General features: G+C 37.2%; 1 protein-coding gene across 1 annotated transcript in view; it reads right to left on the bottom strand.

Moving 5' to 3' along the window:
- The window catches only part of COL4A6 (collagen type IV alpha 6 chain), a 119599-nt gene that overhangs the window by 74428 nt on the left and 32601 nt on the right, over positions 1–12570 (bottom strand). Inside the window, exon 3 of the mRNA XM_062006404.1 lies at positions 5558–5641. Within this exon, the coding sequence (XP_061862388.1) occupies positions 5558–5641 (84 nt within the window). The remainder of the gene's footprint in view (positions 1–5557; positions 5642–12570) is intronic.

Below are 12570 nucleotides of genomic sequence, written 5' to 3'. Positions count from 1 at the left end.
CAGATTACTAGTGCTGAGAAGGCTTGGTAGACAGCAGCCTGTCAGCCTTCCTAAGTTGCTGTGCACCTTCAGTTACACTGCAGTTAGTCCAACTTAGAGTTCGACCTAAGATATCATACAATCACCTGGTATATAAAGAAGGATGAATAAAGGAGAGGAATTGGAGAGGCTGATGAAGTCTTTTACATGAGGTAGACATATGCAAAAGTACAAGATCTTTCATCTTCAGATATGACTAAAAGATAGTAAAAAGACACAGAGATGAAACACAAAAGCAGGTCAGAAACCATTTACAAGCAACACTTCCAGACATCAGTCAGAAAGGAGAGTACAGATTTTTCTGCTGCAGCCAGAAGAAAGTGACTTGAATCGTTGATGTGTAGACAGAGTTAAAGCTATTGTAGAGAATATCAGAAATTGGTTATAACTTGGACAGTAAGACAAATCAAGAGTGACAACTAAGGTAGCTGATTGAAAAGATGCTAATGTTGGCAACAGCAAAGGGAACAGGAGGAAAAGGAAGACTTAGTTAAAAAACAGGACACTGGCTCTGGCAATGCAGAATTCAGTAAACATTAATAAAAAATACAAGTTGTAATTATTGTCATGTCATAACAAAGAAGAGTCAAACAATCTTCAACTAATTATCACAAGAGAGGTACTTTGTACAGCCAGTATTAAGTTGGGGGGATTATTTCCAGACAAAAGTTAATCTAAGATCTCTTGCCAATGCGACATTAGTTTATGCTAGATAACAATTAGATTAAATCACCCAATGTTCTGACCTCTGGTTATGCTATTCAGTGCATGGATGCTGGGGTTCTGTCTATGTTTTCTAGCTTGTTTGATCTGCAGTAATTCTATCAGAAACTCTTTGATTGCCCACAGATAATTTACACTACACTTGCTATCATATTAACTTCAGAGAAAACCTGTGCAATCTCATGTATCTCTGGGTGCACTAGCCTTTAATTCAGATAGCGACTGCACTCTTGAGCACAATCTCTCAGTCTTACTCAATCCTTCTTACTGTGGGAGGATAACAGGATTTTTTCAGTGAGGCTAGGTCAGGAGTTGGGCTCCATGGCATACCTGATGCACTCCAGTGGTCCTTTCAGTTCATGAGACCACACTGAATTTAGTGTAAAGTGTCCATCACATCCTCAGAATCAACTGACTCATTCTACAGATATGCTCCTTTCCAACTACACCAGTTGCTAGAAATAGCCTCCATGCATATTTTTCCTGAGACAAGAAAGAGGTTCGACAACATCATTAATAGTTTTCTAATTGATCATATCATCCTGTTTTAAGAGGACCTAAAGAACACATGATGCATAAGAAATATACACATAATTTGACATGATCCTGTAACACAGGAAAAAAAAAAGAAATATCATGGCTAACATCAAGTTCTTCCCATTTAGAGCAATTCTAAGCTGTAAAAGCTGTCTGAGACACAGTTCCTGCCAAGTAATTTGTGAAGCTTTGGAAACGATGTCAAAGTGGTTTTTTCCTTAAAATTCTTTTTTTGGTGGAGGTGAGGAGAGGACTTAGAGTGAAAAAAATGAAATACTGGTATCAGCTGAAGAGCTCCAGCACATGTTAAAAACCTTAAAACAAGCCCTAATATTGTTATAAATTCCAAGATAAGTGAACAGGCATCAGGAGAAGATACACATGCAACAAGGACTGTGTCTGCTAGTTTATCTTTGTGAGTGTTTGAAAGTAGATGACAGTATATGAAAACAAAAAAGCCAGCACTATCGCAAACAAATGCAAAATGAGCTGCAAAGAAGAAAAGATGCAGGCATCTACTATTTAGTGCTTCTTTAAACTCTGCAAATAGGGGAAACGCTCTCCTGGTTACCACTGACTTGCCATGTGTTTCTTAGCAAGATAGTCATCAATACAGCAGGAAATTTTCAGAGGGCACAATCCCTGCCCATAAACTGTGCATCAGTGAGAAAGGGGAGTGAAAAACTTTTAAATATAGTAATTTCTTCTGACGGTCTCCAAAACGTTCTAGCTGTAAATCACTCCCGTTGGAACTATGCACATTTGAAACCCAGTCCTTCACTAGATAGAGACTAGCGTCACAATTTACATTCACTTCCTCATATTATAATTTAATACAATTGCTCTTCCCACCTTCCCTCTCATGCTTCATAGTTTAAAGGGGTTTTTTTTCCATCTAGCACTTGTTGGTCTGAAAGAGGACTGTATGTAAGTTTGTGCTCAAGCTGTCTCCCTTCCCAAAAAGACTGCAGTCATGAGGGTACATTTGGGTATCTACACTATCACATTTCCTTTGAAAATCACCTTACACTAGTTTGATAGCTGATATCTTAGCTGGCCAGAAGAACTGGAGGGACACAGAGATTTAGAAGTCCCACACACTCACCTATAGACTCCAGCTGTAGGTAGGGGCTCTCATAATCTCTTACGATATTACCTGGTGTTTTCTTTGCACAACATTATGTTAGACTTCATATTTAAGTCAGTATAAATTCTAAATGCAGTTAGGGGAACATAGCCATATGCAAAATTCACAGGTTTATAATTGGATGAAATCAGTTTGGTGGGCTTCTCCTGCTATTATATTTACTCTTAAACTGTCACATCACATGCAAACTTCACTAACTTCTTGTATGTTTGAGTAATAAGAGTCACAAACTCAGTTTAATCTTTCATTTGACCTCTGAGAAAACCTCCTGAAAAGGTCCCAGCTGCGGCCTTTCATTGAAGGTACACTTCTCCACTAAGAACTGGACTTCTGCAGAAATCAGTGGATTGTTACCCATGAATCCTTACAGGAACTCATAAAAAGATAAAGCTGCAATGTGGCCCAGCAGTTTTGCCACTGAATTACACAGAGCCCAGGTTTTCACTATCATTAGATGCAAGGATGAATTCTGAATCAATGGCTAAGATGAAGGATGCTTACACAACAGTTTTCTTCTTGTGCAGGCTTCACAGTAAATGGGATCATATTAAACTGCACCAAACAACCAAAAATGGGTACCAGCTAGCATCATGGCTTTTTGGAGATAATGCCAGCCATTGGGACAACTATCAGAAATAAAATATTGCTCTTGTAGGAAATGTGCCTTACCACTCTCCTAGAAGAATTCTTTAAGTGGCTGCTAGACTAACACCATACCACTTTTCCTTCTAAAAAGATGCACAACCTATTTTGTAAAGAGCTGACTTGCTTTACAGAGATTAGTCTTCTACCAAGCAATGTCTTAAAGTTATAGTTGTTTGGGTTTTTTTAATATCTTGCACATGCACTAACACTCTATAGCAAAAACAAGAACATGGGGATATGGAGGTTCTACATGCCTACATCCCATTTCTAGAAATATCTTCTACTGGTCAGGCAGTAGGTCTTAAGTACTTCTGACATTTTATTATCTAAGTAATTTTTTTTTAAGTATCTAGTCAGAAATAAGCTAATCACAGCTTGATCTGATCAGGAGTGCACCCAGGGAGGAGGACATTTAAGGACACTGCCAACATTATTTTTATTGAGCCATCAGCTTACTGTCATTTTCCTTGTGCTTTTTAGCTATTTCTTTCTTTTAAAAAGAAAGCTTAGCTTTATTCTGACCTGGTTAATAGTGCAAAATTGACAGAAGAAATATTTTTTTAAACAAAGTATGGACTCAAGGCATTGGCAAATCTCCCACTTGCCTGTTTTGAACTTAAAGGTTTTGCAGCAATGGAGGAGAAGCTAGGCAGGAAGCCAAGGAATTAGCTTCAGGCTGTACAGTCTCCTCCAAGAAACAAGCTGTGTTGTAGGATATATAATCACACCATCCCCTTTCCCAGTTCAGCCAGTCACCTCCTTATCCTTTGGCATGGCAGGATTCCAGTAGCTGCCTGCAGATGTCCAAGAAGGTGTCATCAGGACTCAGTATGGTTTGATGGAAATAGTGTTGTAAAAGGGAAAGATTACCACTTCTATCAGACAGTTTACCCCATGGACAGGTCTTGGTAGGATAGAACACATGTTTGAAGGACTGAAAATGCCTACCAATAGAGGTCACGTAAGAAACCAGCTAAAAGCCAAATGAGTTCTCAGGTCAGCAATGAAAACAGCCTAAAATCTTTGTGACATCTTAACAAAAGAGATGCCAAGAGCTCAAACTGCAAGGTCAACACTGTTGCGGCCAGTTCAAACAATCAAGCTGAACCTCGGGAATGTAAAGAGACAGAAGAATGATGCTCATTGCTATCTAAAGGTCAAAGCATTTACAGGATATTGTGTTCCAGAACCAAACTAGGTCTGTCCCTTACTGTATCAAATCACAAAAGGTGTTGAGCAATTGCCTTCAGCTCATATTCTAGGTTATGTTGAGAACCTCCTTGCAAAGTTCTTCTACTTCTTTGTTTAGACATGCTTTCATGCTGCCATGGGATGACTTGAAAGATTTTTTTTTATACTTGCAGAGCAAACACATCATCAGTTACCAATTAAGACTTCATGCTGAAGTCTGCCTGCAATTAGGGAAACATTTAAGCCCATGCTGACAATCATTTCTAAATAGCAACATTTTTCTAAAGTTCAGTCCTAGAAAGTGATGCCTCGAATTTCCTCATACCGGGTCACTGAAATACACAGGAAAAACAATCAGGATTGCTAGCATATAAATGACCTAATTTCTTCTGTTTTCCCTCAGAGGAAATATGATTTCAGCAAAAAGAATGGCTTTATTAAACAAGACAACTAGTATTATTTCACTTCTCCTTAAGCCCTTTCAAGTTAATTCCTCAAGTACTTACGATACAGCTCTTTCCTCTTGTCATCCCTTTAAGCAAAATCTCAATGAGGTTAAGACTCATTTTGGTATATGCTAAAATACTTTAGATCCTTTAAGAGAAAATACTAAGTAGAAGGTGTCTGGACAAAAAAATTAACACTGTAATTGAATACAGGATCAAGTCAGCAGCTCTGCATTACTCTAAGACAGGAAAAAACCAGCTGCATTAACATGAAAGTTACAGTCTGTTCATACAATTAAAAGAAATTAAAGATTTTTGCAGAAAGCTTGCTTAAACATTTGGTTGCTTCAAATGAAGACTTCAGAGAGAGACTTTTGCTAAACAAAAGACTTTCTCAAAGGCAAATACTTAAGTTCACTCAGACTTATTATTCCTTCACAAACAAATACCAAAGTCAAAAACACTTCCCAGAAACAAACAGAAGCTATTACAGTAAGGGCTGGACAAAATCTGCACTGGGAGCTTACACTACTTTGATTTTTTTCAATTGTTCTAATCTACTTAAAAAACATCCAACTTTTTTGAACTAAATCTCAGACCACATAAAGAAATGAGATTTCATTGAAGACTCATGGCAAAATTAGCAATTTGTAAACCTTTAGAACAGCTTTTGAAATCTTGAAATGCAGCTGGTCTTCAACATTTCTCTTGTTTCATGAGGTTATTAGAGATAATTATATATATTAACTTGAGGTTTATTTATTTATTTATGTCTCAAAAGATTGGTAAGAGATACAAGGACTAGTTGTATTAGTGAAAACAAACTTACCCGTGCACCCTTCTCTGGAAAACATTTACATCCAGCACTGCAGTCACGGCCCCCACATGGCCCACTGTACGACTTCTTTCCACCCTATTAAAAAAGAAAGAAGAGAATTGAATTTTATAACCATTTTTTAAGTTAGAAAGATCTTTAGCTGAAATATTTTATTTCAGCACTTTTCACCTAAGTTACATTTGTCCTGTGAATTTTCTGGGAAATAAGTGACAAAATACATAGTTACATTTTAACTGCTCCATAATTTGGTCATTTTTAGAACCACCAAATAAACAAGTAAGTTCTTTTTCTTAATTTAATAAATCAAACCCTTTTCTTCCCAAGTTGAGTCTGTTTGCCCATGACACTAATTGCTGAGCCATCTCCCTGTCCTTGTCTTGACTCACAAATCTCTTCTTATATTTCTCTCTCCCCTGTCCAGTTTAGGAGGGGGAGTGATATTATGACTTTGTGGGCACCTGGCACCCAGCCAGGGCTAATCCACCCCACACAGACACTGCTGAGACATCTTCATAATACTTATCAGAAGCGACCTCAGGATCTCGTTCTAAGAAGACTTAAGAGTCCAGTGAACCAAGATACTGCTTTTGTCATATTTATATGCATATTTTGCAGTGGAAATTTAGTCTCACTGCTAGCCAACATATACCCCTAGTCCTGACACTTTCCCTTATATTTACACTCTAAGCAGATAGCTCTATGTCTCCAGGGAATCAGATTATGCCTTCCCAGATACTCAACCTTAAACTCTTCAAAGAGTTCAACTTCCAACTAATTTTTTCTCCAGATCATTTGTTCTTTCAACAGCCATTTGCACGAGCCTTTGGATCCTATGCTTTTAACTTTGCTTGCCTCCTTAGAGAAAGTAATGGCAAAGAAATTTATTTCATTGCAGGCCTGGATTCCTCAATGGTCACTCCCTTGCAACGGCTGCTGCCTCAGAGCGCTGAAGCTCATCTTGTTAGAAATCCCTCATCTCTGGTGGCAATCAGGTTCTTCCCAGTGACAGAGGACTGGACAAAAAGCAGTGATTCTTTCCATCCCTGCTGCTCATGCCACTCCCCGCAGTGCTGTGGTTGGCAAATATGGTTCTAGTCAAAATCTTTCTGAAGTCAAAAGAAATCTTTCCACAGAATTTATTGGAAGCTGGATCAAATTCTCACTGAAGTTTATTAAAAATTGAAAAGATGTCCATATTTTGTGTAAAGTTGTGTTCACAATGTATTTCTAGGTTCCTTTTCACAGCATGAGAGTTGTTTTGCTCACTTGTGAATGAAAGCATTTAGAAAGGAAACAAACCAAAGCCAGTTGGCTCCAAACCAAGTGTTACATGTCCTAAGTATTTCATTTAGGGGAAGTAGCTGACATCAGACACTCCAAGGCTACTTAAATAGCAAAAAGCCATATGCATATATTTATGAATACAAGTCTAAAGGCTGCTATAAGGTTCTAGAACCACAGTGTCTCTTCTGAAAAGGTTTAATACATTTTTCCATTCACAAGTATAAACACATAGGTCATCTGAACATTTATAGATAGTAATCTAAACATGTAAGCATGGGCCCTTCATACTTGCTCTGTGTATATATTCAGGGAAGAGATTTTTCCAGCTGCCCTGAGATCTATTTCAGATTGATGAATAAGGCTTCTCAGAAACAATAAGAATTAGAGAAATGAGGATAATACTTAAAGAAGTAAGCAACATCAGTACAGCAGAAACGAATAAACTATTTTAATTTCATTGGGTAGAAGCAGATCAAAGTTTTTGAAACAGAAAACATAAAAATGAAACAGCTCTGTTACAAAGATACATTCTCTGAGATTTAAATAGCCATGATATAAGCTCACTAACATATATTCGGAGTAACTTGAGGCTTCCGTAAGAATCACTAACATTTCAGTGTAGGAAAAAACACTTCATTTCAGAAGTATTGATATGAGTGAAAAAAGACATTCAAAAACAAGAGTCAGTATAAGAACAATTTTCATATGCTACTTCTGCATTTATGCACAATTGATTTACTCAGATGGGAGTGCCATTCAAATCTTTCCATTGACTTCAGCTTGTTCTGGATTGGAGCCAAAGACAGTAAAGAAACCTAACAGCTCTGATGCCATAAGAGGTGTCCCAGCCTTAGGTTCATTCCAGCTCCTTTAGAGCAACACACGGCACCACAGAATAGCTGCAAAATATCTCAAAGGCCTTACCTGCAAATCCAAAGAAAACTGTACCTGAGGCAGAGGTAAACTAACTAATGTAGGACTTCAGTGGGACATTTCTAGGAAGAATAGCTAAGATGGATGCACTGAGGTCCAATTTTACCTCAAAAGTTCTGCTCTCTGTCAAAGGATCATCTGCAGAAGGCTTGTAATCTATTGGCCAAAGACAATGATTTCAGTCTGCAAGGAGGGAGAATCCACAAGCAGCAGCTGAATGTGATGAGGGCAAGTTTTGGAAAAGGAAAGCAAAAAGGTTCAAGAGATCATCTTTAGCATAAGAAAGTTCAGGTTACAGTGGTAGTAACGGGAAAATAAACTGGAAACTTTCAGAAAAGACTGGATTCTAAGGAATGCCAGCATGCAAAATCCAAGATTTAAAGTACAACAGAAAACGAGCATGCTCGTAAAAAAAAAACAGACAAAAAGTCGATGATGAGAAAACGTTGGTGATAGAAAGTGAAAGAATCTCAGACTTGCATAAGGAGAGATGGCAGGGATGACATTTTTTTCCCCAAGACTTATTTTCAGTGACTTCCCATCTCCAGTTAAGAACTGCTCCAGTCCAGAGCAAAATCCTAACAAGAAACTTCATAATCAAAAGCTGGAAATGAAGCATAATGAAAATTGCCAAAATCTTCAAATAAAATAACCTTCATACAGTTCAGGATCTGCTGATGACTAATGAGGAAATCCCATTTACAGCACCAGACATTCAGACACCCTTGTAAAATTCAACAGAAAAAAGATAGTGAAATGTAATATCTCTGTTTACTTCATGAGCTCTGTGATGCTGTTGTGTTAACCTTACTCTTCTTTACCCTTCATGACTTTTAGGAATTACATTTGTTTTAACATTTTCTTTGTCTATTATTCTTTTAGTTGTGTACTACAGAATTTAGAGCCTAGTTCTGAAAACATCCACATATTCAATTCATCCCTCTGAAATCAGCAGATTCTACTATGCTATGCACTTGCTAATATACAATTGCCTTACTGACATGAAAGAACTTTTTCAAGGCTAAAATCCTTGAAATAAAATGATAAACGAGGAACCACAGCAATCTCTGCACTCAGAAATGGCACTGTGACTCACCAAGGACAGCATAACATGATGCAGCAAATAGATTCAGTAATTCTTCCTAACACAAGGTGTCATGGAGCAAAAATAAACTGTCAGTCTTGCCAGTCAGATTGTATGAAAACAGTTGCTGAGGTTTATTTGGCAGTGAAATATTTAACAGGTGAGAATAAAATTAATCATGTCAGCAAAACATCAGAAAAAATTAAAACACAAATATATTCTTCCCCTGAATATCAAGTACTTGAACTCATTTCAACTTTTTTCTTACTGATGTTCCCCAAACTTTGACGTGTCCTGTCTGCTCAGAGTTTTTATAATAGCATTAAGAGCTAGGTCAAGTCTAGGAACTAATAGGAATTTTACTTGTTTTTAAACTGGGAGTTGGGTAAACCAACGGGAAGCAGCATAGGGAGAGAAAGTCTTGAGAAAGTACCAAACAGAAGGATGATACAAGCCTCTAAGCAGACCGTCTCACCTGACATATCCCAAGAAAATAATCTTTTTCAGCCTATATCATCATACTCCCTCGTAACTATAAATCCATCCAAGAGAAAAAGTGACGGCAGAGATAATAATGAAATGGTACAGGCATGAGTAGAGTTTTAGCTAGAATATAGTACATAGTTTTTGTCACTTACTTTGAAGGAAGATGAACTCTGCACAGACACAGAGCTTGAAAATCCCTCCGATGTTAAATGTGTGACTTGAAACCCATCATGCTACAGAGCATGATTTATTGGGGCCAGCAAAATGAAGACTTGGAGGTGATACAACGACTATCTATACATTCATCAGAAAGGTAAATGCCAGAGAAGTGAACAAACTTTATTTAAACAATATTTTGGATACAATCCTGTTGCTTGGGAACATTTTACACCTATGACTGTCAGTATCTGAGAAGGTTTGTCAACAGGAAGATCTCTTTGTGGTAAGTTTGTAAACCAGTGCTACGTGTGACTGTTAGAGACAGAACACTGGGTATCTTATGCTAACTAGTTAGAGGAAAGGATAATGTTGGCACAAGAGCAAGTATGTATAAACTTCCATAAATACATGTAGGAGAAAATAAGTTTTTAAGTAGAGGACAACATCCTTACAGCTACAGAGGCAAGAGACTTCAGTGGAGATGGATATGACATGGCAGCCTATATGACATGACAGAATGAGACAGGACTCAGCAACTGCTGTTTTTCCTCTGTTGCTAAAGCACTCCAATGTCTGAAGCACAACCTTCCCATCCAATCCTGTTCCTGGCATTAGGATTGAAAATGTCTAGAAGGCAAAGCAGTGAAACTTGACTGCTCAAAAAGACTCTGACCCCATGAAATAAAAAAAAGGTGGAAACCGTCTCCAAGGTCTCTCTACACCTGCAAATTTCTCCTGTGATCTGTTACATTAAAATCAAGTGCAAAATTCTGACAAGACTGCAAAAGCATTTGTCATTAACACAAAGTGCAAAAAACACATCCAAAAGTAACAACCTTTAGAGTTTAAGTACTAACTGATAAACTCCACGTAAAGCCAGTCTTTCTCTCATCCCAAGTACCACTACCCTACTATCTTCAAAGATTTTATTCACTCTGCGAAAGTTTCACCATCTTTAGGATCCTGCCAGAGATTCTCCTTCTTCTAAAGCAATAACTGCATAGCCAGATCCTAGACCACTTCTAACCTTTAATAACATAACAATATAAATTTGCATAAAAGCTTTGATTATTTTTGTTTCTTCTGCTTGTTGACATTTACAATGTATTTCTTAACAGATTAGATTTATCCAGGCATAAAGAATGAGGCTGTAGGCACTACCCACATACAGCTATGAAATGGAAATCCTGGCAGGCATGTGTGCCTCTGTTAGAGGCTATGCTCTCGTTAGGAGTGCTTGAAATGCCCAGGAAAGAGACCATTTCCCTTCTTCCTGGTAAGCATAAGGAAATTCTCTGCATTAACTTCACCACATGCCAGTGCATAGGCAGTAGAGGGATAGCCAAGAGATCCATTGTCATGCAAATGTGGCAGTGTTAACAACAGGGAACAGCAGAATTATTGCACTCTAATGTAGAGCAAAGAGCAGAGAATGCAGTGTCATCTCTGTGTGTATAGGGGGAAGCACATTCAGTTAGTTGTTTTAATTTAAAGTGCCATTAGTTGTGTTTATACATCCCAAAATAAGTCCATTTGTGTGGAAAAAGACAACATGAAACTTACAAAAAAGTTAATTTTAAGAGCACATTTGCATATTGTTGCAGCACATAACAGAAAAACATGAAGGATATTGGCAAAGAATCTTCTTTACTTTCTATCAAAGCTGTGTATATGATGGAGAAAAAAAAATCACCCTAGTTCTGTAGCCACACAGAGCTATAAGATATATAACCTAAAAATCAGAGATAATTCTGTAATTTACACTATTTAACACAACTATTTACCAAGTTTGTAACTGCTTAACAGCTTTATAAGCCTCACACAGCCCTCTACCACAACTCTGGCTAAATCCAACATACATTGCCAACTAATGCATATATTTACTATACTAAAGTTGCTGAACAGATCAGTATTTAGGATACTAAAACTCACATTACCAGAAACATGGATATTTTAAAAAGTATTGATGATGTAGTTGTAGGAGGTGGGCCTTATGATCAATACGTGTTGTTCAGTGTATGTATATGACGTATAACACTATGAACGAACTCAAGCTTCTATAAACATCACAAGCAAATCAACTAAAAGTCCATCTAAGAAAATCATAACTTGCAACAGACAATGTGCACTCTTTCATAAAACAACCTGCTTTTAGACTTCACACTTTATCCATAAATCTTCCTGTGATGCATAGCCACAAAACTTTAAAGGTATGCATACAGCTTGGAAACAGATTTTCAAGAACAGCTGCATTCATTCATTGACTGAAAGAACAACACGATCACAGCTACCCTCCTACTTCTGACAGTACCTTGCAAAAACCTCTGTAACAAAGGAAGTGTGTTTTTTTTCCTCTGAACACATTCATTTTTTTTTCTCTGAACAGCTGAAGTTTCCAGTTTTGCAGCCAGTTTTCAAGTCCAGTTATAGATAATCATCCTCTCTTATTAACATGAATCTTTTAGAGCCATCTTTAAAACTGTCTCATCTTTTCTAACTGGTTGCCAAAATGGGAGCACAAGTTTCAACAACTACAAAGCATTTGCAAGAAATACAATGTTTCACTTCAAAAAGAAACCCCAGACAATTATAATCCTGCAGAAGACTCTTGTGCAAATTCACTATGAAAAGAACGATTCCCCTGCCAAACATAATCTGGACAATTTTCTTCTTTAAAGGGGAAGGAAATATTTAATAACTATATATAATATGTATTTATATATAATATAAATACTAAATATAAATAGATAATTTTTTACTGTATGTTTATTTTGTAGAGGCTTGTTTTCCAATAATGACTGATTTTTCTACACTCAGCATCAACACAGTTCTGCTGCATGAGAAGTCACTCATAAAAGACATTTTTTCTAAATGGTACAAAGTCAAGTCTTTGTTTTGAATACAAAAGCTTTTAATTCAACTGCAACATAAATCCTGGAAATAATGACTTGAGTAACTTCATCCACTTCAACTAAAATGCTTATCCAGAGGCTTATATAACTGAGTGAAATACAGCTCCTTATAATTTGATTACCTTTCTACATTTTTGTGTTCATTG

This window comes from Colius striatus, chromosome 13 (assembly GCF_028858725.1).
Source record: "Colius striatus isolate bColStr4 chromosome 13, bColStr4.1.hap1, whole genome shotgun sequence".
In the NCBI taxonomy this organism is placed as follows: domain Eukaryota; kingdom Metazoa; phylum Chordata; class Aves; order Coliiformes; family Coliidae; genus Colius; species Colius striatus.
This window is presented reverse-complemented; position numbering and strand designations above follow the sequence as displayed.